Consider the following 26,951-nt stretch of genomic DNA (forward strand, 5'->3'; position numbering starts at 1 on the left):
TCCCCGTGCCTCACCACCCTCACAGTGCATAACTTCTTCCTTACACCTAATATAAACCTACCCTCTTTCAGTTTAAAGCCATTACTCCTTGTCCTATCACTACATGCCCTTGTAAGAAGTCCCTCTCCAGCTTTCTTGTAGGCCTCCTTTAGGTACTGGAAAGCTGCTATAAGGTCTCCTTGGTGTCTTCTCTTCTGCAGGCTGAATAACCCCAACCGTCTCAGCCAGTCCTCATAGGAGAGGTGCTCCAGCCCTCTGATCATCTTCATGACCCTCCTCTGGACTCGCTCCAACAGGTCCACAGCCTTCTTATGTTGGGGGTCCCAGAGCTGAATGCAGTACTCCAGTGGGGTCTCAGAAGAGCAGAGTAGAGGGGCAGAATCACCTCTCTCAACGTGCTGGCCATGCTTCTTTTGATGCAGCCCAGGATACGGTTGGCCTTCTGGGCTGCAAGCACACATAGCTGTATCATGTTGAGCTTCTTGACAACCAACACCCGCAAGTCCTTCTCCTCAGGGCTGCTCTTAATCCATTCTCCGCCCAGTCTGTGTTTGCGCTTGGGATTGCCCTAACCCATGTGCAGGACCTTGCACTTGGCCTTGTTGAACTTCATGAGGTTCTCACGGGCCCACCTCTCAAGCCTCAAGGTCCCTCTGGATGGCATCCCTTCTCTCCAGCGTGTCAACTGCACCACACAGCTGGGTGTCATTGGCAAACTTGCTGAGGGTGCGTTCAATCCCACTGTCCATGTCGCCGACAAAGATGTTAAACAGTGCTGGTCCCAATACTGGCCCCTGAGGAATGACACTTGTCACTGGTTTCCACTTGAACATCGAGCTGTTGAGCACAACTCTTTGAGTGTGGACCATCCGGCCAATTCCTTATCCACTGAGTGGTCCATCCGTCAAATCCATGTCTCTCCAGTTTAGAGACAAGGATGTCGTGTGGGACAGTGTCAAATGCTTTGCATAAGTCCAGGTATGGACTTTCCTTTCATGAGGAAAGCCTATAATCAGGCCTTAAAACAAGGAAGATTCGAGCTTCTTGTCTCTTGTCTTTTCAAGGATGCACATACATTGACACTGCAAAGGGGTACTGCACCTTGATTAATATAAAAAATCATTCCTTTTTCTACTATGTGAAATCAATTAGGAAGAATAAATAATGAGGAGGGAAGGCAGGCACATCACAATTCTGTGAAACCCAATACAAAAGGACCTGTTGGGCAGATACACAATTGTCCAACATTCTTAAGGATGTCTCTGAGAGGATGGATTGGCACCACACTGATCGAAACGCAAGCAGAGAGCTATATTTTGTCCTCATTCACCTCCAAATATAGTTCTTTTCCCCCTGGAAACAAACTTCCAAATAAACTTAAAAAATCACATCAGTGCTAAGTACACATATCCACACATTCTTATATGTAGAAAATGAATCCATATTGGTCTGCAATGAGTGAGAATTTAAGACACTGAAAAAACAGCTTGATAATACCAACATGCAAGTGCTGAGTCTGTTGCTGCCATGAATGATGTGGTTTTTGAATTATTCAGATCAGATATCCAGTGCATAGCAGTTGGAAGATATGCTGTGTCTTGGCGAAGACCCTGATTCACAGCCAGCAGCCAGAATTAAAATAGGTTTTTAACTTTACAGTCTGATTGCACAGTGGACTGCAGAATTAAATTCTGCATGCAATTTGGATGTGCTACATTGATTTAAAATCTAATAGACACAGTTTTGTATAACCTACTTAGATTCCATCCAAAATAAAAAGCTAGTAGCTGAACTGTTAATGTGCCAATCGTTCAGTATTCTCCTCATATTGCTAAGTACTATTCAAAAGTAGGTTACAGAGGGTGAAAAGTACCCAATTTGTATCTGAAGTCTAATGTATTTGGCTAAAATATTTTTATGAATATAAATAATATTGTTGTTTGACTTGTGGTATTCTTCAAAATATCATTGCATTTTAGACTGATGTTTTCTGAAGCAGGGTGAACAAACAGAAATTCCCACTAGCTAGCTTTACAAAATTCAGTTTGTGCATTCTATTTAGTGCAAGGTGAACAGGAAAAAAAAAAACCCCGAAAAAAAATTATGCTATTTGATAATATTGCAGGCACCACCTGGAATGGCACCACCACAGAAAGAAGACCCATAGAAAGGGAGAGCAATAGATTTCACAAAGCCAGACTTGAGAGTTGCAGGCAAGAAATGACTTGCTTGTTCTGCCTCTAGTGATTCTATCACTGGCCTTTCTTACACGCTGGAGTTTGTGATGATGAAATAGAATCATGGAATCATAGAATGGTTTTGGTTGGAAAGGAGATTTAAAGATCATCTAGTCCAACCCCTTGCCGTGGGCAGGGACATCTTTCACAAGGTCAGGTTGCTCAAAATCCCATCCAACTTGGCATTGAACACTTCCAGGGATGGGGCATCCACAGCTTCTCTGGACAACCTGTTCCAGTGTCTTACCACCCTTATCATGAAGAATTTCTTCCTTACGCCCAACTAAAGCTATCCTCTTTCAATTTAAAACCATTGCCCCTTGTTCTGTCACTACAGGCCCTTGTAAAAAATCTCTCTTTATCTTTCTTATAAGCCCCCTTTATATATTGAAATAAACTGCATTTATTCTCTTCTGCTGTATTCTTTTTCATTATGTCATCAGAACACAGACAAAATAGATGGAAACTGTATAGGTACATAGCAAACAAAGGGATAAACCATGTTTGAGTATGGTTATGTTAAATGTGTTAACAGTGAGATCACTAAAACCAGAGAAACAACTTCTCAAAGATTCAGATGAAACCTGGCACATTCAGATCTATCCCAGATGCAGCACTGGACTATGTATGAACCTGAATATAAACTGGATTTAAGTATTTGTGGAAAACTATCTTATCCCCAGTAGGAGTTTTAGGTTGAGCAAGTTCATGATTACATTTATTTTTAAAAAACATAATAGTGATTGTTCTAGAGCTCAATGTTGATAGATTTATGTTTTATTATTTGCATAACTCTGTTGTAGGTGTGAATATGTATCTTCGCATATTCTAACACACACACAAGAGTCCCTTCCCAGTGAATCCTGATGGGAAGATTACTGCAGCTACTTAGACAAAAAGCATGAAATAGCTCTTAGTTATAAGACTCTGAGGGGGTTTTGGTTCCACTTTTATGTTTTGTTCTCAAATTATTAAATCCTCCCTTATTTGTTATTTCCTACTCCGAGCAGCAGACTATGGGTTCTGCTTGGGAGCTTCTGGGGACAAGGTCCACAATCATTGAGAACACCTGGAAACCTTCTGAGGGTGCCTAAGGATGAGGTAAGGGCAGCCAGGTTATGGGCCTGAGAAAGCTCCAGCATTTTCTAATGAGCATGATGAACAGCCCTTGACCCAGGGTACCTGTAACCTTATTTGCAACCGACCCCTTATTAGGGAGGGTCAAGCACCCATTAGCAGGTGCATGAGAGAGGCCTATACAAGAACCAGGCCAAGACTACAGCCAACAGATGCAGCAGCTTGTGCAAGAGGGTGTAAAGAAGGTGGCCTCAGCTGAATTTTTTCCAGTGTAAAAAGTCTTGGGTATGGTGGTGACATGCCATAGGGTAATTTTTGTGGCAGGTGCTGGAGTAGCTGCTCCTGCCAGAGCAGAAGCTTGGATGCAGGTGGAGCTCTGGGTGGTGGATGCAGTTCTCCAAGTCCCAAGCTGAAGGGTTTATCTTTGATGCCAAGAGAGATGGCCTTCTTTCCTGTAGGTCTGCTGTCTTGAAGGAGCTATGCCACCAAACATAGTAGTTATGGAAGGAAGTGAGCGGGTTACACGGCATCAGAGAAGATGGAAAGGAGGTAGACAGGATCTTCTCTGAGATGCAACAGGTTGAAGAACCCTGGACCCCAACTGCAATAGAGGTGCAGGCAGTGTACACACCTAGTATTTAAGTGTAACCTCTGGAGAAGGCAAAGGACGAAAGCTGGTGACTGCTGACACCAAGAGTAAGGCTCCTGCCCCACCTGTAGCTTACAACTACAAAATAGGTTTACTGCTCTCAAAGTTGAAGAGGAGCCACATGTGCCTTCAAGGAAAGGATCTACATCACCTGACCCTAACCCATGCAAGACCAAGGAGCCCAGGTGGTGTTTTCACCTCAATCTTGCTAGTCAGAGGAAAGGGTGTGGGGAGAAGGACACTGATAATACAGGTCAGTAGCTGGCTGAAGAGCTGGTGCTGGTGACAGCGTTCTATGGATATGGGACCATGTTTGCAGATCACTGTCTGCTTGTGAGAGATGGGATCAACCTCGCTAAGCAGGGCAAAGTTACCTTTGCTGAAATGGCTGACCTGGTAAGAAAGCCTTTAAAATAGGAATGCTGGGGGAGGGAGAGAGAGTCACCAGCAGCCCTGTAAGACTGTGATACACAGGGCTGATGAGCAAAGAGCCAGGAGTGACATGATGGGAAGGGATCACAAAATCAACAAAAAGGGGCTTAAGCGAGTTCACCTCCACCATTTTTATGGAAGCAAGAAAGTGCTTACAGGGCACCGTTATGGAGAAATCCCCAAAGCCCTTTCTGGGAAATCAGTATGGCGGGGTGCCTCTCTAAAGTGCCTGTATACTAATGTGCACAGTATGGGAAATAAACATAATGAGTTAGATCTGTGTGCAGTTGTAGGGCTACAATCTTGTTGGGATCACAGAAACATGGTGGGTGGCTCCCATGACTGGACGTGTTGCAACAGTGGGATGCAAGCTCTTAGGAAAGACAGGCTGGGAAGATGAGGAGTTGGAGTTGCCCTTTGTGTGAGAACAGCTGGAGTGCATGGAGCTCTGCCTGGGGATGGATGATGAGCCAACTGAGAGTTTATGAGTTAGGCTTAAAGAGAAGACAGGTAAGAGTGACATTGTACTAGGTGTCTGCTATAGGCTGCATGACCAGGAAGAACAAGTGGATGAGGCCCTCCACAGACAGCTAGGAGCAGCCTCATGTTCACAGGCCCTCATCCTTATGGAGAATCAACACCACTGATGTATGTGCTGGAGGGGCAACACAGCAGGGTATAAGCAATCCTGGAGGTTCCTGGAGTGCATTGACAAGAACTTCCTGACCCAAGTGACAGAGCAGCCAATGAGAGGTGCTCTGCTGGACCTCATATGCACCAACAAAGAGGGACTCAATGGGGATGTGAAGGTCAAAGGCAGCCTTGGCTGCAGTGACCAGAGGTTGGTGGAGTTCAAGATTCTGAGAGGAAGGAGAAGGCAAAAAGCAAGATCACAGCCCTGAACTCCAGGAGAGCAGACTTTAGCTTCTTTGGGGATCTGCTTGGTGCTTGGATGAGGCCTACAGGGTAAGACCCAGAGGGAAGAGGGGCCCAGGAAAGCTGGTTAATATTCAAGTATCACCTCCTACAGGCTCAATGAATGGGGCAGAGGACCTGGTGACATAGGACATGGAAATGGCCAAAGAACTGAGTGCCTTCTTCAATTCCAGGCCCCAGAGACCAGGGGGGAAATTCTGGAGGAAGGAAGTCATACCCTTGGTAGAAGAGGATCAGGTCAAGGAATACTGAAACGAACCAGACATACATAAGTCCATGGACCCTGATGGGATGGACTCACAAATGCTGAGGGAGCTGGGTGATATCATTGCCAGGCCACCCCATAATCTTTAAACAATCATGACAACTGGAAGAACTGCATGAGGACAAGAGAAAAACAGTGGTCACAGGATCTTCAAGAAGAGCAAGAAGGAGAACCCAGGGAAATGCAGGCTGGTCAACCTCCCCTTGATCCCTGGGGAGGTGATGGAGCAGCTAATCCAGGAAACCATATCCAGGCACATGAAGTTGATCAGGAGTCGTCACCATGGATTCACCAAGGAAAAGTCGTCCTTGATAATCTGATCACTGTCTGTGATGAAATAACAGGTTTGGTAGATGAGGAGCAAGCAGTGGATATTTTCTAGGTAGACTTCAGTGAGGCCTTTGACACTGTCTCCCATAAGATCCTCACAGAAGGTGTTGAAGTATGGGCTGGAGGAGCAGACAGTGAGGTGAATTGAAAACTGGATGAATGGCTGGACCCAGAGGGTTGTGATTAGCAGTATGAAGTCTAGTTGGAGGCCAGCAACTAGTGGTGTATTCCAGGGACCAATACTGGATCCAGTCCTGCTCAACATCCTCATTAATGATCTGGAAGATGGGGCTGAGTGTACCCGCTGCAAGTTTGCTGATGATATAAAACTGGGAGGAGTGGCTGATATGCCAGCGGGTTGTGCTGCCCTCTGGCAGATGGACCTTGGCAGATGGACCTTGACAGGCTGGAGAAATGGGCTGACAGGAACTTTGTGAAGTTCAACAAGGGGAAATGCAAAGTCCTGCACCTGGGGAGGAACAAACCCATGTATCAGTACATCCTAAGAGCATCCCAGCAGGAAAGATGCTTGGCAGAAAAGGACCTGGGGGTCCTGGTGGACACCAAGCTGAACATGAGCCAGCAATGTGCCACTGCAACAACAAAGTACTAATGCTATCCTGGGCTGCATTAGGAAGAGCACTGCCAGCAGGTTGAGGCAGGTGATCCTTCTCTCCTCAGCACTGGGGAGGTCACACCTGGAGTCCTGTGTCCAGTTCTGGGTTCCCCAGTACAAAAGAGACATGGACATACTGGAGAGCATTCAGCGATGGGCCACTAAGATGTTGAAGGGACTGGATCACCTCATGTATGAGGAAAGGCTGAGGGAGCTGGGACTGTTCAGCCTGGAGAAGAGAAGGCTCAGAGAGGTTCTCATCAATGTATATAAATATCTGAAGGAAGGGTGTAAAGAAGATGGGGCCAGACTCTCTTCAGTGGTGTCCAGTGGCAGGGCTAGTGGCAGTGGGCACAAGCTGAAACACAGGAGGTTCCCTCTGAACATCAGGAAATACTTTTTTACTGCGTAGGTAACTGAGCACTGGCAGAGTTTGCCCAGAGAGCTTGTAGAGTTTCCATCCTTGGAGATATTCAAAAGCCATCTGGACATGATCCTGGGCAACCGGCTGTAGGTGGCCCTGCTTGAGCAGGGGTGTTGGACCAGATGATTTCTAGAAGTCCCTTCCAACCTCAACTGTTCTGTGATTCTATGGTTGTTTAAATATCTTTTGGGGGTAAAGAAGAACAAAGAACATTAAAGATTTGGGCATTCAGTAATAATATGTGCTTTGGAACTTGCAAAGCATGCTTACAGCCTGAATCAACAAAGCCACACTTGAATGTTCTATAATAAAAGTTAAATACTATCCCTGCCTCACCTCGAGTCTGCAGAGAAAGGGGGGACAGTGCAAACAGATCAGTGCACCAGCAGTCATGTGTGAATATAGGTGTGCAGAATCATGCCCAATAAGCAAGGTGAATACAAACTAGCTTATATGAACATATAGGGCTAAATGAAACCTGAAGACAGCAGTACACTATATTATAATGACATAGCATACCTAAGCCAGTGAAAATAATTCCCCACGCCCTTTGACTGAATCCCTTGACCTGCAACTGCAAGATACCATACATTGTACTTGTCAAGGTATTAACATGTCATGGCAAGTAACCATATGATACAGTTTCTACACCACTGTTTTATTCTGTAGACTTTCCTTAGTGTTGCTTTAACTCTCCCCTTTTTTGTGTTCTGGATGTATTCAATATTTCACCTGTACAGATGATGGAAACAGCCATGTGAGGAAGGTATTGCTTTTGCAGTGTATTGCTAATAATTTCCTGGTCTCTCTCTTACCACCAAATTGAACCTGTGGATGGAGAAAGAACACACACTAGGAAATGACTTACCCTCCTTCTTCAGAGTATTTGTGACCAAAGGCAAGGATGTCAGATGCCCGGCCACTGCCATCGCATATCACAACAGGAACAGGAGGAGTGTCTCGCAGGTACTCCAGAACGATGGAGATAACATTGGGACCTCCTTCCACAATGAGGGCCACCACTGGAACCCCTTGACCAATTCCTGGAGTAAAAGGAAGAAACAAACAAAAAAACCCAAACAAAAAAGAAAAGGAACAAAAAATTGCAAAGCCAGCAAAGGAAACAAAACATAACAGAAGACAGAAAAAAAAAATTAGACTGAAATTACTGCATTGTGACTGTACAGTGTTATGTTAGAGAAAATGGCATTTGGAAAATCATAGATTTTAAGGACAGAAGGGACACGTGTAGTCATCTTGTTGGTTCCACTGCATAAACCAGGATTTTCTAGAATTGTCTTCTGTTTTAAATACAATAATTATGGTTGAAACAGACCATGAATTTTTTAAAAGATAAAATCTTGGTTTGAAAGCATGGAGAAGCTACCACAATTCTTCCTAACATGTTCAGAGACATGACTTTGTAGCTTGCTTGTAATCTAGATTTTGCATGGTGTCAGTTTTCAGTCATTGGGTCTTCCAGTAGCTTTGCTTGCTGTTTTAAAATAGCCCCTTTGATATTTTTGTTGCTGTATTAGATGCATTTTAAGGTTGCCTCTGGACAGCCCTTTAACCTTCTCTTTGATAAACCAAACATATTCTCTTATGAGTCAATGCAATACTTGTTTTCCAATTCTAGTCAGTCTCACAGTTTTTCCCTGAATTATCTCCAAATTTTGCAGCATATTCCTTGATTTGCAGACCTCACACTGGGGACATTGCTCCAGAGCAAGCTGAACTAGTGCTGAACCAGAGGAGGGACATCTTCATTTTCAATACTTGTGGTACAAGTAGATGGGAGCCCTCTGCAAAAGTTGTAGCACAGACTTTGCCAGTAAAGTCTTATGGATTTAGAGAAAGGCAACCTGACACCAGGCTGGTGTTAACATGACTGAAAAAGCTTTTATGGTTGTCACTTCTTGACCAGTTGAGACTGGGACATTCAAAAGGATTCAGGCAGTAGAACTAGTCGAATATTTTCTATTAGCATTGTTTTGTGAAAAGAAAAAAAATTTCCTTTTAAACTAGCTTTTCCTAAGAAAAACTATATGCATTCTGCACAAAATTTTGATGTTTCACTGAAAAATAAAAAGAGTGCCCCAAAACTGTTAATATCTGGGTTGGGAAAAGTTGCATGAGGGCAGGCAACAACAAGTTTTGACATGACTGCCTCAGGTTTCTATTCAGAGGGCGTTCAGTCCACAGAACCAAAGGTAAGCCTATGAGACTAGAACATTAGATCTGGTTAGACCTTCTAGAAACATTCACAAATCAAATGAATTTTGATAGTCACAAAAATTTTTAAGGATTTGAATTACTGTCAAAAAATGAAGTGAACTGTTCTTTAAAAAAGAAAAAAACCCAGCTCTTATATACAACAGCAAAATATTGTAAGCACTTCCTGAACCACTTCACAAGCAAACATTGTATTTCCTGGAGAGACATTCATCATGCTTTGTTATGGCTGTATCTACTGTCAGTTTGTGGCTCTTTTAATACATGACTTAAGTAAAGTGCATAGTATTTATTTATGTTAAGAAAATTATAAGCAGAGTTATAAAATTCAGGCTAATGAAAGAGAGTAAGAAGGGTAGAATATGACAAGGTGATGAACAAGATGATTTTCACAGAGCTCACTCATTAAATTTTTTATTAATATTAAGGACTTCCCTGAATTGCTGCTCTACCTAATCATTAAGTTCTTTTGGTGGTTAAGTTCTTTTTCAAAGGTCTTAGCAGAAAAGCAGTTTTGGGGAATGGAGTTAAATGAGAGAGGAAAATTAAGAACTTTGCTTAAGAAGAGTGCATTATAAGTCTGATGGGTTAACCTGTCCCACATGTACTTCCATTAATTTTAAGGGATTTAAGCTAAAGATGAATTTTGTTTGGCAAATTTGCGTTGTTTACCTACATTCATTTTAATCATGCTTAAAATTGCATCCCTTAAAAGTCCATTCTAGATATTAGCAATAAAATCCCATTTTTTCTGAGAATCTTATAGATAATACGATTTTATTCCTATATCAATACATGTAATACGATACAACTGGTTGCAGTTGAGCATGCAGCAGAGAACCTCACGTCACAAGTCTGCCCAGGTTTTCCTTTGCAACTAGGTGATGAAAGAAATGTTGTTTATAGTTATGTCTAGTACAAGAATATTTTTTTTTTTTGGTAAGACAATTGCTATCAGAAGATGAATGAAAATGAAATTCTTGGTGCAGAATATTTTTCTTTATGATACTTCCCAACATAATCACATGGTGGCTGAGACTCTCATCAGTTAAAATTTTAATGCAGAATTGGAAGGAGATATTTTATCACTTAGTTTCTGTGATCTGGCTAATGTAATGTTATCAAGTCTTTTGAACTTTCTATCAGTACTTGCTGCTTGTTGTGTAGCTTTTCTTTATACTACACTGTATAGCCAATCCTTCTAGCATTTTTAGTTCTGCTGTGGTAGTTGAATAAAGATTTCCCTTCACTGTTTTTGTTTCAGTCCTCCTTGCTCAAAAGACTGATCACAGAGCAGATCTAAAATGAACTCTGACTAGGAAGCCCACAGCTGGCTGAAATCTTATATCAGCATTCCTCTTTGGCAGTGTAGTATTTTCCTCGGGAAACTGACTGGTAGGGCCCATTTTATTTCATTATGGACACCCCTCCCCCCAGTGGTGTGTTTAAAAGCCTGATGGCTGATGGTGGTCTTTTGTAAAGTATTTGCTAAATGCCATATATGAAATTGTTAGCAAAGGTGAATATAAGTGCACAGATTTGAAAGTTTATGATTAACTAATGAGTAGAGTTGTATACAGAACTGTAGTACTAATGGAGTTTCTTGAAGAACTTACCCTGATCCTATCATTATTATTAATGGCTGCAAAACAAGAAGTAGAGCTGGTACTGACATCTGCTAATAAAATAATATTCAGCAGCGTTCTGAGTAATGAGTCAAATTGGGTCTGGATAACATTAAGGATTGAGTAATAGAAATGGAGAAAGTTCACACTGCAAGATGCAAAGTCATTTACTTGGTGATTAATAAATTCTGCTGTAAACTGGGAACTTATTAGGAGGAAATACTAGAAAAAAGAAAAGTGTGATCCAGCTAATCACAGGACAACTGAGTCTTTGGTGTAGAAAGGCTATGAAGAAGGCAGGTATGACCCTGGAATACACCCAGCAAAGCATTTTCAGTAGGAAATATGGGCACATCTGTGCCATTGTGCAAGCCACTCATGAAATTCCACAGCTACTGTCTGCAGCTATGCTCACCCATGTTCAAAAAGAACAAACTGGAACAAATGGAGGAAAAAGCCAAAAGGAGTATATGGGGAATCAAGACCCCATCTTATGAGACAAGATTTGATGAGTTTGGCTCATCTACCTTAGCAAATGGAAGGGTGAAAGACAGTATGTCTGAATATCCCCATGACATACAGCACATTGGCCGTCAATAGTTTTAGATGGAGTTCAGAAGATTTCTGGCTATCAGAGGAGTGAAGTCTTCACAGCCTTCTAGTAAGACTAAAAGGGAAAAACTTTCTGAGTTTGGAGTGACACTCAAAAATCATTATAGATGCAGCCACTTTATGTATGTCAAACTGTTCCTAAAGCAGGTTCCTTCAGTCTACTGGAAGTTTTTTCGGTCTCGGTGTGTTCTGCTGGATATTGATCAGCTATGTAATTCTAATAATACAAATAATGATGGTTAGTCTATACAGCTGAACTATTTTTGCCCTTTTGGGCCAATGAATTGGCCATTTGAAAGCATTTTTAAAATTCCTCTTGCATTCTTTTCTTTTACTTTTTTTAAAATTTTTTTAAACTACTATAGTCACACCAGTTGCATGGCATATAACAGTTCTCTGCAAGTGTTCCTGTTATGTTTCACTGTTGTTAACCAGATGGCATTTTTTCTCTTCCCTGATTCTGTGGAAACACATCCAGCATGAAAACAATCCTCTAATTTGAGGCTAGTAAAACAAAACAACTTCTCTCCAAATCCACTCTTCAATGAAACTTTGTAGCCTTGAGTTTTAAAAAAAAAAGCTCATGTGAACCTTAATTTATCATATATGATTAAGTTCGAGATTGAAATGCAACTCTTTCCATTATTCTGGTAGATTTTCTTGTGAAGCAGAAAAGATTTAAAATACAAACTTGATTTCTACATCTCATTTTCCTTTCGGAAATCCTCCCTGAGTTTCAGCAAATAGAATTTTTTTCTTTGTAATTTTCATTGTTCTCCATAAATAATTTTGGTTTGGAAAAATATATTGTTTCTTTAGTTTGGAGGGAAAATTAGAAAGTACATTTCTAGAATTAGATATAATATTTTAAAATCAGTTAATAATACTTTGTTGATACTTCTTCAGGATATAACCACTTCTGGCTTTAAGGACAGCTCTCTAGACTACCGTTATCTGAATCCTAATGTTATGAGCTTTTCCAGATTTGTGATTATTAATTTATGAGCAGTGATGATATCCACAGTGTGTGAAAGGAAGCCCATAGACATGGGGAAAAAAAGTCATGTCTGCTTGAGTATCTTAAAATTTGAAAAAGAAGGTAAGTGGGAATTATCACATTCTCAGTTTTCTATGATGTTCCCAATCACATTTAAATTATTTGTGACATTATATTTATTTCAGAATAAAAGCTTAGCTACTTATACCAGCGAAATCTACATCTCAATAACTCTCAGGCAAAACACAGAGCAGATTTGAATTAAACTTTTACATGGTTTGATACAAAAAATCCTGGATGCATATTTGTCACTAAATATTAGGAATTTGGAAATGAATGCAGAGGGTCTGTGGAAAAATTTCAGCGGGTAGGAAGACATTGACTGACTATTCCTGATGAGATATTAACACTGCATTTGCTAACAATTTTCCATCTATGAAACTGAGAACTGACCATGCCTCATTTTACTGTAACACCGGACCAATTTGAAAAATATTGGCATGTGATGCCAATAAGACAGAACCTCTGACTTTGGGAAAAAGGTAGCTGATGGACTTCTCTTTAACCGGTAATCAAAATATTTTTCATTCTAGATCTCTGTATCTCCTTAGAAATGCAAGAGTCAGGAATTCTCTGCAAAAGCATTATTTCAGCTTGCACATGCACATTATACAATAGTTTGCAAAGAAGGGGCTGGAGGTGCCTGATATATCCACAGGGAGCCTCTTGTTTCAGCCACTCCATTCAGAAGAAAGTCAGGCTGGGAGGTGAGATGCTAAATCTGAAGGTAATACATTCCTTATAAAGCCAAGGTCATCAAGTTTCTTGCTTGAGATTGTCAGAAAGGAGGCAATACAGAAACAAAACCATGCTGATGAAAAACTGGACTACAGTACCGGGGTTGCTGTCTCCTAGCACACATCCAGAAGCTGGGAACTTTGTGCCATGCATTAAAAGGGACAGTCCCATAAATCAACAAGGTAGAAGTTTTCCCTTCATGTTTTTTGTGGAATTTACCACAAAATTGCCCTAGTCTTGGCCAAACTAAGCAGAGCACTCATCTTGCAGGGCTATCTCCAACAACACTGGTGTATTCACTAAGTACTCTAGAAGTATACAACCTTAGAAACTGTGTATTTCACATTTTATTAACTGGGAAGAGAGTAGCAGTAATACACTCCACTGAAATGTTGTCCATTCTGAAATTGCAGATAACCCTTCTCAGTACAGGACAATGCATTATTATTATTACTATCAGGAAAGACTCTCAATCACTGGTGTTGTTTTCCAAACATAGAAAAAGACCAATTCATTCTCAAAGATCTAGATACCTTTTCAGTTTCTTAGAAGGCAGAAAATGACATGTTACTCAGTTTTTTTTATATTCTCTGTAGAGAAAGACTCATCCTAAAACCTAAAAAATTATGGTGTTTTCCATCCATCTGATAGTTACATTGAGGTTTTATTTTTAAATTTACTCAGTTTATTGTTTTTTCAGCATTTCTAGGATAAGCTTTGGTTTCAGCAGATCTCTTTCGTTTTCCTTTTGGAAGACGGAGAAACCTTATCTAGCAGTATATCTGCGGATTTGAGAATAGCTGGGAATGCTGACTATTGTGTTATCACTGTGAGGTTTGTCACTTGGTTAACTACACCTATGTTTCAAGATGGTAAAGGTCTGATCCCAAAATCAAAGGTCTTCCTACTTAAGAATGGTCTCAGAATTTTTATTCTGTGTTATTGAAAATAGTTCATAAGCCAGAGATACTTTTTTTCTCAGATTTTCAAAGGAAATATTCAGCTTGTATTCAAGAGCAGGTATGTGTGAAACATCTCATACAAACTTGCATATTACTATTTCTCATTTAATGAGGTCTCCATCTCACATACTGAAGTCAGCGTTCCCACTATAAATGCGAAAAGACATGTAGTCTCTCCTGACTTAACCAATAGAATACAGACAAAACAGTGGTTTTATTTTCATTTTAAATAATGATTCATCCAAAAAAGAAGAAGAAATAGTACCAAAGACCTCAGAGTTAAAATCAGTTCTCTGAGGCTCATCACTATCTTAATTTCTAAAACAATAACTTGTATTTGGAGCATTTCAATAAGCATAGATTTTTGCAGCGTAGACTAGATTGCTCAGTGTTTCATAGTGTCAGCTATTGTGGATATTGTTGGTGCAATATTGTAAATTAGACTGCAATATTCTACGAAAGATTTATACAGTCAACTTAAAGCTTCATTACTGTGTTATTGCCTTTGTGGCCAGCAACAGAGCCTGTGAGAGACTTTCCGGCAATTGTGATTCCAGGAAGGTATGTACATACCAGAACATTTGTCCTGATGTGCACCAGTGGCAACTTGTAGGCTTTAATGTTACTATACAGAAAAGTAATCCCATTTTCCCCTTGACACAGCAGTACTGCATCAATATGTAAGTTAAAACAATAAACTAGAAATGAATGAATTTGGAAATGGAAGCAATGAAAAACTGCATAAGGTCTGTGCTGCGTGAAAAGGGATTTTAAAAAATCTACCATGCTTTGCAGAAGCCCTACTTTGTTTTCCCGGTTCTTGGAAAAACATGAATATTTTATACTATGAGTATATTTATAAATAATCTATAACTGTCTTATAAATAATTACTAATTCTTTTTATGAAGAGCTAAACATGAGTTACGCTTTTTTTTATAGACCAACAAGTGAATAAAATGCCTTATTTACTATAAAATGTGTTTACTACTCATGTTTTTAAATGTGCTTATAAAAGTAACCGGGACATATCAGTATGTTGTGTACTATTTCTAAGTTGACTCCTGAGATCAGTGCAAATAAAGCTGAGAGGCTCTTGTTCACTATCCCTGACAGAAATGTCTCTTAATTTCTGCATCTTAACACTGGGTGGTGGTAGGTGCATCTGAGCTGATTTCCTGCTGACGACCTTTGCTCCTTCATCAGGTCAGACGTGTTGGTGTGGGTTCCCCTACATTAATTTTCCTTTTCTACCTGGAAATTTTGGCTGAAGAATTTGGTAATTATTTGGATTTGTTTGGGATGCTGGAGCCCATGGCTGTCCCACTGGAGGAGTTAGTGCACACCAGTTGGCACAGAAGTGGCATACAGCTGGAAATCTATGTCTTGTCTCCCACACAAGGTGCAGCTGTAGAGCAAGTTCTCCAGAAGCTGGATGCAGTGGAAGAACTTAAGGCTTACAGTGCACATAAGACAGAGTCACTGTGGACATAGCCAGTGAGTCCAAACTGTCCAAAGGGTGAGGATGGCAAGCTGCCACAAACCTACACACAGTGCATGTGCAGTCAGTCTGACATCTCAAAGTCTTTTCTTAATGAGGCACACACTGTTCATCTGTGCAGTGTGGAAACAAGCAGGTATATTTGCATGATCAAGGGGCCTCTATAGTTTTGCACAGCACCACCCTGCAGGTCCACAGGTTACTAAACTTTCCTGGACCTAGATGTACTGTGGATGGTGGGATACATAAATTAGCAGGTTTCTCCATTGGCCATCACATCACAGGTTGTCACGTGCTTATCTGATATAATGAGATAATGGACTTTTAGCAGTAGAAAGCTGCTATAACAGGCTTTAGATTTGTTTCAGGCCTCTAACTTGTGTATGTCCTGCAAAAGTTCTACCATTTTTGGGCAACAGCTACCTTTCTACCTGCAAAATTCTTTTAGGACAATGGCTTTTGTAAGGGGTAAATTCAATGCTCTCTTAGTGGTTGACAAATACAGTCATAAAATAGATGTCTAAAAATATAAAATAACAGGTATATACAAGTTAGTGTGCCTGCAAGTGTTTGCAGCTGCACAGTGCACTCAAAGGCATGTATATAGACCATTTTGCACAGGTTCTTTAGCACAAATGCCCCATAGGTTTCCTGAAAGTGAAGCCTTTATATCCTTTCACGTGCAGAAGTAAAATTAATTTGCATGCAAAGCTAGATAATTTTAAACTTTTCCTGTCACATACAATTTACATAAAGAGGACCTCTGTTTCTTCCAGATTTTCCTGCCTTCCTAGTCTGCTTTATGGAGAAAATTTTAGGGGTGGGTGTTTTTTTTTTTTAATGTTGTTCCAGCTGATAGAAAATGCTCCTTTATTATAAGGAATGAATCACCAGGTTTTTCCAAAGATATTAAGAAAAAATTCTCTCTGACCTTTTCTCTTTTAACTAAGTGCCTGTTAATCCGCACCACAGCTTCCTTTGCACATACGACTTCAGGAACTTTGTGCTATCCGTACCTCTAGTGTTAAAAACTACCAGAGCTCCAGGGTTGTTTCACAAGCCCTGTGCTGGTCCCCCTCTCTTCCCTGACAGATTGCTGCTCTTGTAGCCAGCAAGTACTTGTGTTGCTCTGAGGTATGACCCAATCACACCCCTGGTTGCAGCCTAATCTATCATTTAAGGGCTCAGACTGTGGTGGATAGCTGGCTGAAGTGTTAGTTGACTGTAACGATAAATGTAAAGGCAAATGGCCAGCATGGTAAAACAAGTAAGAATAAGATTTCTTTTAGCATACTGAACGTAATCATCCCTCCCCTTACAGACATGATATCCCTCATCTACATTCAAACAGAACTGTATGATGTGATGATCAAAACAAGAAACTTTGTAGATACACATTTTTAAAATGGCAAGAAAATTCATAAATACAAGTTTTTAGCACCTTGGTCTTGAAGTAAAACTTGGGTTCAGAGGTTTATTTAATCTTAACACAAAGGCACTCAACACATTTACTATAACTCTATTACCAACAGGTATCTTGATACTCACTTTAATTTGGTAAATTCTAACGGGTATATCTTGGTTTGGTTTTCTTTGATTGTTACAGATATTTTGGATATGTAACAATTGAAACAAAACTACGCTGCATTTGAATACCATGTGGATAAATATTTACTAAATCAAAATGAAAAATGAATAAAAATTTCATGAAATTACAAATTTATACATGTAATTCTACTAACCAGGAATAGAAACACCAGAACTACCCTGCACATGTGGGCCTCTAATCCAAAAGCAAGTGCCAGTGTATCAAATCCTTAACTGCATCAAACAGATGATGTGGTTACCAGGTAAAGGTTATTTATTCAAAAGATGAGGTTACAGTTCAGGACTTTCTAATCCAAGGATTGTTTATCTGTGGCATTTAGTGGAAAACCCCATTTAACTGTCAATGGAAGACTGATAAAGTGTTGTGAAGCTCAACAAAAATGCTCATGTCCTTACAAGCTCTGACAGTTTTGAACTACATTTTGATCAAATCTGATCTTAGTTTTAACCTAAATAGGTGAGATGAACTATGATTTTTGAGTGGAAATCAACTAATAAGCATTAATCATTCATATTTGTAACAGGGCAAAATAGCATTTCTTTCTGAGTTTTTTGCAGAGTTTGAGGCTTATGGTGTCTTGAAACTCAAGTTGGAACTTGGGGGTTCTGGGAACTTAAAGAAAACCAAAGAAAGTCCTTAGCTCAAGAAGTCTGTTTTAAAAGCCAAAATTCCAGGCCATTGCTATATTTCATGAGGCTAACAGAGTATGCAGTAACATGTTGCATCAGCAAAGGCTGAAAGAAACACACCACATAAAATCTGTGGCTTTCAGAAGCATTTTGGTCCAAGTGTTTGCCTGGCACTTGGATATCCCAGTGAGAAGTACTTAGACAGAACGGATAAACAATTAAATATGCTCTGGAATTTTAATAAGTGAAAGTCCACCCACCATGAGCTTAAAAGTTTGAGGAAAGTAATTTTAAGTTTCTGAACTAATATTTGCCTTACAGTAATACAGAGTCAACAGATACTGCTCTTCGGTTAATAGAGTGTGTCTAACCACAGGGTAAGTGCTACTTACATAGATTTAAAATGGTATTGGATTTACAACAGTCTTTAAAAAGTTTGCCCACACAAATGTGTCTGCTTCACCTCTGGACATCTATGTAGTACTGCCTATGGTCCCAAGTCCCAACTAGCTCAGAAAGGCTAAGTCATAACAGAGAACATCCTGAAATAATCCAGATCCTTCCTATTAGGTTACGCTGAAATAACATTACAGCTTGGTTTTTTTCAGGCTATTGTTTTCAGCCTTCAGGCCCTTTTAGAAACACCTCCTGATGTGTATGAGACAATTTTGGCTAAAATATCAATATCAGTATCAAATAGATAAGATCACCTGCACACGCAATAGATTTGCTTCCCCCAGCTCTGCAAATCACAGCCACAGTATGCTTACCATCAGAACAATTACATTATTAACTACTAAGTGAACATGACTGGAAAAAAGGGAATGTAGCTTGCCTTCACAGGATGATGGAGAGGGATGCTGGCTCTTACTACCCAGAGAGACAGGAACATATCCTAGATGCCACCACTGGTTGAAACTCAATTTCACATAGCCGCACTTCTTACAGTCAGCTCTCCCTTTTCCTCACCCCTTATCTCCAGCACCTTCCCCAGAGCAGAACCAGTTACTACTTATTCCAGATATAGCAAAGATGAGACAGATATTGTAATCCTTGAAAGGACTGTTCAGTAATATGACCAAAGAAACTTACACATTAAAAAAAAAAAAGCAGCCCAAACTCATTCTATCCTCTTCTGAACAACTCTAACAGTTTTCTATTTTCATAAATTAAGTGGAACTTCCACTTGTTTGGAGGCTTATTACATGCCCTATGTCTAGAGAAATCAAAGTGACTTGGTAAGCCAATAAAACATATTCTAAGAATATTTGCTGTCTTTCTCAAATTCACAGAACTAATGGATTATGTGTAACAGAATGACACAGAACCACTACTAATAAAGGAAAGCTCACAACCACTGGACTTATTTTTGCTTTTCAATTTATTTTTTGACTTTTCTTCTGCCATAGGCTCATCGAATCTCCTTTGCTATAATTCCTTTTTCTTCTTCGTGCTTCCCAACCACATTTTAAAATTACTACTATAAATTTTATTTTGTTCAGCTTTATTGCTTCCTTTGTAGTTTGCATTCATTCTCTTTGTTCCCGTTGTTGTGGTCACTTCCATTCTGCTTTCTCATCTTTCTAGTTTCCTTTTTGGTATCCCAATAACACCTTCACTTCCTCTCTGTCTCCTTGTGTTTAATCCATAAGTCTCTTTTATCTCCTCTATTTTTAATTCTCCTCTTTACTAAGAGTATGATTGCATTTCATTTGTCTCAGCCTCTTCTGCTTTCTCTTCTGCTTCATCTCAGTACTTTCACTCTCATTTTTATTTGTTCAGTGCTCCTTCCTTACCTGTCTAAATCTAGCTAGTGATGTATCTGCCATCCTAACAGATGTGGCATTGACAGACAAATCTGTGGACCTGACACATGGACCATATCTTCATTTAATATTGGACTGATCCTAAAAACTTCTCCAAAGGACATCAAGAATGGTAACAAGAAAAAAATGATGAAAAATTTGTGATACCTTCTTTTGCTTTTCATACCTGTCTTTGCAAAAGGACAAAGTTTAGAGAGTCCTCAGAACAGGCAAGACACGGGAAGAGTCTATGTAAGACTAAAGCCTGGGGTTTGTGAGCCTCACAAACCAGTAACAGCCCACTTAGTTACTTTCTACAGGATGGCAATATATTGGTCAAGGCTGGCACTTCAAGTTCAAAGACATGCACACAAGAACCTTTATGGATTTCAGTCAAAACTTAGCCTATCTGTCCTAGAAGTCAACTGTTTATTAGGCCAGTACTACAGGACCTAACTGGTTTCGCTCTTCTTGGAGCTCATCAGCTGTAGGTAACGGCCTAAAAGACTCAGAAGCAACTACAATTTCAGTAATTTTCATGTTCTGTCTAAATTTGCTTGGTACTTTCCCTGGTTCCCTTTGGATGTGAGCGGTACCACATATTGTAGCCAGCAGTTTAGAAAGTTATCACAGTAACATAACCGACTTTTACACTGCCTCAAATTACATATTGAGGAGCTTTTCCTTGTTATATATTGCATATTTGTCAACATATTGGACACTATATTATCTCAGAAAATCATCCCTCCTTTCTCACCTGTTCTAGAAAACAACAACAGGTGAGACACAGAACAGCAGAAATTTTGCTAAAAAGGATTGACCCTAAAATGATCTCTGTTTGTTAGTTTTATGGCTTTGCTCTGATTTTTATAGTAAATTCAATAAACCTAAAATGTCCAAACATTATAGAGCTGAAATGACCTGTGTTTTTTTTCTTGTATATCAATCATATTAAAACACATATGTTTTCAATAAACTTATCTGTTGAAAGTCAAGTCCAGGAGAGGAATTTATGGATCCACTTGCATTCAATCAACTGTGTATTTATCTGTGCTTCAAGAACAATTTTTAATCTGCGTGTGCTTTCTCAGCCCTTTCTGAGATGATATTTTTGTCTCCAGTGTCTGATCCACCAATATCATGATGCTTTTGATGAAAAAGGCACAAGTTTTGATCTCTTACAAAATCTGAAATGAGTCAAGCTTCAAACTGTTCTGAGTTTTACTTAGATTTCACAGGAGTCAAACCTGCAGCAGGCTTCCTCTCCTAGAAGGAAGCCTACCTACATCTTCCCAGCTACGTAGTTATGAAAATGCATCTAGGGCTGCACAGAATATGAAGGAAAAATCTGAAACAAATGAGAATTCCAATGCATTTGATGATGGTGCAATGGTCAGAGAAGATGCCAGTGATGACAGTTGAACGTCCCTTTGCCTTCCCAGCCCCCTTCATATATTCTCAGGCATAGGATGACAAAGGGAAGTCCACGGGTCACATGAACAGATATTGTCGACATATTACCCTGTCCAAATTGCCTTCTCTACCCAATCAAATCACCTGACTTTATCCATCAATTCCTTACTCAAAGGTAACTTTTTCTCATAGGCCTACCAAAACTCAACTATATTCACCAACTCTATAAAGAAGAAAGATTAAATACAAGGACACAGGTACCAATGCCTGTGGTCTGTTTGTTTTCAAAAAGCATACCATAGAGGTAGAGCAAACCTTCAGCACCAAACAGCATTTTTAAAATAAGAACAAGGGCAGATTGATAATGAATACTAATATTCCATATGAAGCCCTATGTGGTCTAGGAGACAATTCTTCCAGTAACGTACTAATCAGAAGAAGAGTAAGAGTATCACAAGGTGGACCTATACCACCTAAGGATTCGGTGTGGTAATCTTTCTAAGATATACCAACATGCTTCAGTTTGTGGAAATGACTGAGCAGTGCAGAATGATTCTTGGGCAAAATACACAGAGGTTTGTTGGGTTTTTTTCCCCCTTTTTTGAGGGAAATAAAAACCAAAAGAATGAGATCTCTAAAGTTTCTAGGAAAGAGGACAAAGCGCCAGCCCTCAATAAAACTGCAGTACAGAATAAGTATTTATTTCTATTGTTTTCACACGGTGCACAGAAGATGAAGCACAATGTAGATAGCACTTAAGATGTTAGTGCTGCAGCACAGAGTGGGAGATGAAAAGTAGTGTTGAGGCTCACTATATACATCTGTTGTGGCAACTTTAACATAGATGGTCATTTAGCTTTAACATAAATGTACACCTTGTTCTTCAAAGCCTTGTGACACAGTCTGCCTATTCCAGAAGGGTGGCCAGCTGCATGCAGATGAATGCCTTTTGATCTGTAGCCCACATTTGGCTTTGAAGAAGAAATAATTTTGTCCATTTTCTGGATCTGTAAGCTTCAAAAAGGCTAAAGATTGTGTTTTTTAAAGAAGTTTATAAAAGATACAAAATAAACCAAACTACTCAAAACATTCAGATTTTTTGAAGGTGTCTAATTGCAATTAAACATGCATTGCCTGTATGTCTTCTGGCTTAACATTCTGGTTTCAAGTATGTCTTTGGTTACATATCCTCATTTTTATCTTATTTTTGGGCCTTCTGGAAAAAGAATTGTTAAAAATCTCAAAAAGGGCTTTGTTTTTTTTTGCATAACTATTCCTGAAGAAGAAGCTGGTAGCTAGTTTTATGAAGAATAAAGAGATTTCATAGTGAAAAATGTCTTCCCCCCCATCAGCAAAGGCTGGACTCCTGCTGTCTAGGTGACATTATATATCCTTGTTATCTTCATTCCTCATGATAGTGAAGTCCTTTTGCCTCATCACTACTCTTTCCTTCTGAGGTTATGTCTCATCCTATAAAATGGCAGAAATCTAAGTAGTCCAAGCTGACAAGTAAATGAGCCTTTTTAAATCACTAGAGCAAACATTAGATCTTTTTACATTTTAATCCATCTGTTAACCCCAATTTGAATACCACTGCCTTGCTGGTTGGACTTCACCTATTTCCAAAGCAAATTTTGAGGATGTAAAATTTCTGTCAGATAGTTGCAGAGAACAGAAAATTCTGGCAGTATTCTGACCAAGACTTAAATCTTTTGGTAGATGAAGCTTTCAATATAAGAAAGATGTCTGGATTTAAAATAAAAATGTCATTAGCACATGATAAATATGTTTTCAGGGCCATTTGTCAGATTTGCAGGTATCACACAAAAGCTTATTCTGCCCTTCTAACTGCTACTGAAAGCACATTACTCCTTTCTAACACATGCCAAACACAAATTATATTACTGATATATATGTGCTGATGCATGCAAGACAAAGAAAATGATTGCATGTTTCCTAAAATAGCTATGCACACAGAAGAACATGCTGTAAGTGCATGCTATGCTATGCATCGCGTCATGTCGTGTTGTGTCGTGTCCAGATTCTGATGCTGCTGACAGATAATGATACATGTTCTTCTGAAGAAAAACTTACAACATTCCTAATTAATTCACAACCTTTTAAATTCAAATTAAAAACTTTTATACAAGCTACATGCGATCATCTTATGTATGTAAATAATTTGTACCCTTGTCTTTCTCCACTGCTCCAGTAAGATCATTCATATGAAAGAACATAGGCATTTGTGATGGAAGTGCTTGGCAATCATGCTATAAACTCTTTAAGGATTTGAGAATATTTAAGTTAGTAGTAACAATTCAGTTAATAGGAACAACTATATGCCATGAACTGAAGGCCTTGATGCAAACAGGAGGAATGAACTGCATATTGTAAAAATGCAAACATGAGTGCTCAGCCAAAAGGGGGAAACTTTAGGTAGGATTTTTGAAGATTCTGTAAGTACTGGTAAAGGGTATTTTTATATAATATGAAGTAATTCTAGACCACACTTGTTAATGAGAAAGCATTGTTCTGGCTAATGACAAAATGGGTGAAACCCACAGCATGTCAATCTATTGAAGTGACTGCCTGAAACTGATTAACAGTCCTCAGATTAGACCTATCAGCTGAGTTACTACATTGGCAATTATTCTAATCTAACCATCTGTGGAGGGGCAGGAATGAATATTTTACGACTTGTAACTTCCAACGCACGTTTTGTAGACAGATTTCTTTTGTGTTTCTGGTTTGAGGCAAGACTGTTGTACCTATTGTGTTACTCAGCAATGTTCTGCAGAAGTGGTAATGATGTACATCTTAGCAAATGACCAGGCCATTCCAGCACACTTCACAGAAATGCTTTGTTAGCGTCTAGGAATGTCATAATTGGAGAATTCTCAATAGGTCATCTATAGTAATTAGATGCTTCATTTCTTTCCTTTCTCTGTTTATAGATTACGTAATCTGTTTGGTGATAGATAAAGTTCTCTTTCTCTACTGGCCACTACTATTTTCCCAGGATGGGAAAAAAAAGACTAGCTGCACTTTCATGTCTTGCAGGATCATAAAATTTCTAATTCAATGCCAATACCAGTTTTCTGGTGAAAATTGTTCTACCTCTTTTATTTTAAACAGTTTCTTCTTAAACATTTCTTTGCATTATTGTGACTCATTGGAAAGAAGGTGTAAGTATACAATATTTGGGAAAAAGCAGCTGCAAAGGGGACAAAAAATCTACAATGTGAAGAAGACTTCCCAGGCATCAGAGGGAGGAGGAAATGTATTGTGTATGGGATTCTAGAAAAGAAAAGAAATTCTCAACATTTTAGAGGATATGTTGATCCCTATTCCTTCTGAATAAAATTGTGTGTAGAAACATAAGTCTTTAGAATGACTTTAATCAGGGAATACTGTAGATGAGAGGAGCTTGAGGGATGCACAAGAATTTTAGAAAAAGAATGATTAAATGCTAGGTCTACAATATCATGGCAGACTATCTCTTGAAGATGAATGCCTAATGACTTTTAGTTATCCTTATAAAGATAGTCAATTAGGCCACATTTTTTTTAAACTGAAAGTTATTTCAGGGCTCAAAGACAATAAGAAATTGTGTGATTTTTTGAAAATGAAGTCCAAACATGAAAAATCCCACATAAATTGCAATTTTTCTGTGTTCATTCTTGGAAAAGGATTCCAACAAGGTAAATTACTTGACTGTTCAGAATAAAACTTGCAGCTTTTGTTCTAATCAGGTAACTAGATCCTTATGTCACGGACCTGTTGATGTCAATCTGAATGTGATCCAACAGCATGCTCTCAGTGCACATAAGGCAAACCATGCCCTTGTTCTATGTTAAAGGAGTGTCTCAGGTGTGAGTTTTTATCCCACCCCCACTCTGTTCATCACTAGTGGGGCTGCATCTGAAGTACTGTATTCAGCTTTGGGCTGTCCAGTTCAAGGATGATAAGAAGAAACTGGTGAGCATACAGAGAAAAACAGTTAAGCTATATAGTAGCCTAGAGCATACGTCTGAAGAGGAGAGTTTGAAACAGCAGACCTTGTTTAATCTTTTGAAAAGAAGTCTAAGGAGTAATCTAATACCTGCCTACAACTATCTGCAGGAGTGTTAAAGAGGTGTTAGAGCTGTACTCTTCTTACTAGGGCCAGGCCCTGTGAAGGGAAAATAGCCACAAATAGCAGGTCCAGATCAGACACTGATGGTGGGGAAAGTTTCCAAACATTTTGCTGGAGCCCATATAGATGGTTGAATATCAATTATTGGAGGTTTTCAGACTTGGCTAAACAAAGCTATGGACAAGCTTAGCTAGCATTGACAATAGTCCACTTTGAGAGGATACTCAGACTGGGAGCCTTCAGCAGTCTGTTCCAGCCCATATGAGACCTATCAGTCTACAAATAGCTGTGAACCCTCTTGCGTTCAAGGCAGTGAGACAGAGTTTAGTATTATGAGCCCTTCCAGAAGCAGTGAATCAGAAATCAGTAAACTGGCAGCAGTGAATTATGTCAGCCTGACGTGCTGCAGATCCCTGCATGACAAGAAACAGTATAAGTGCAGCATCATAGCTGGAAGCACAGCTGCAGTCCACTTACTGTATCTCTGAAAAATTGCACCTTTTGAGCTGGGAGATTTTATTGCATTTAAAATCTCAGTACATTTGTCATGAAAACTTTCTGCTCATTAATGCAATATTTCTGGAATAGGATGAACTAAAATTGATTTAACTCCACATTTCAGTGTAAAAATTTTTACATGAGCTGTCAAATTATCCATGCAATGCTGTACAACTAAATCATATGGCAGAGATGGTCACAAAGATATTTTTCCTTCCTTCCAGAGCACATCTTAAGGTGATCTCCCTGCCTTTAAATTCCTGCAAAAGGTCTAGGACTCAAATGTTTGTGTGAATTGGAAACCAGAAACATTTCCAATCAGATCACCTTCAATATTTCCTTTTGATCTTGAAACAGTTTTAGAAAAGTTCATCTTACTGTCAACATTTCTTACCACAAAATGATACACTTTGAAACTTTAAGAGTTTGAGACAACTTGTAGCTTACTGCAAGAGATGGTTGCTGGGCTGTGTTAAAATAGTCTTCATTTGTGAAAATAAGAAAGACCAGTCCTGAGCATTCAAGCATCAAATTGACCTCAAGCTAAATGCACAACTGAGTGACTCTGTCCTGAACCTGCAGCCTCAGACTGACCCACAAACGCAGCTGTACCTCTGCTTGCCTGGAAAGCACTTTTTAATTCCTGAATATTTGCTGTGGACAAAATAAGACCTATGGAAGTGGTAAAAGCTAAAGAGGTAAAGTGGAAACAGCATATTCAATGAAATCTTTTCTCTAGTCTTCATAGGGGCTTAAGGCAAGCTCTTTATTATTATTATTTAATAGAACATTCATTCAGGAAATTACATACTGTTGAATGACTGAGAGTGATGCTGTATTAGGAACAAAAACAGCTGAGTCTTTCAGAATTATCTGGCGTACTTAAACAACCTGATTTAATCTTAAATTTTATAAAAGAGACTGCCACTGTCCTAATCTATTTGAAGAGAATACCATTTTCTGTGTCTTTAATAGGTGAGCGCAAGCTCGAAGTTTTCCTTTGTGAATAGTGTGTGATCCCAAACATCCAGGAGAGCTATCACTGCTCTGGAGAAAGATACAGTTTAAGCAAAGTAAATAAGAAGAAATGACAAGTCAAGCATGTAAATGCCAGGCAGGCTTAAAAATAAGAATAAATCTGCTTTCAGCACTATTGTCCAGGGACAGG

The 26,951-nt window shown here is 39.4% G+C and overlaps 1 protein-coding gene across 8 annotated transcripts in view; it reads right to left on the bottom strand.

The window, feature by feature from the left end:
* Positions 1–26,951, bottom strand: part of TRPM3 (transient receptor potential cation channel subfamily M member 3) — a 472,413-nt gene that overhangs the window by 102,265 nt on the left and 343,197 nt on the right. For all 8 annotated transcript variants that reach the window (XM_052777050.1, XM_052777047.1, XM_052777055.1 and 5 more), the window contains exon 7: positions 7,835–8,009. In XM_052777050.1, coding sequence (XP_052633010.1) covers positions 7,835–8,009 — 175 coding nt within the window. The remainder of the gene's footprint in view (positions 1–7,834; positions 8,010–26,951) is intronic.

Source organism: Harpia harpyja, chromosome Z (assembly GCF_026419915.1).
Source record: "Harpia harpyja isolate bHarHar1 chromosome Z, bHarHar1 primary haplotype, whole genome shotgun sequence".
Classification (NCBI taxonomy): domain Eukaryota; kingdom Metazoa; phylum Chordata; class Aves; order Accipitriformes; family Accipitridae; genus Harpia; species Harpia harpyja.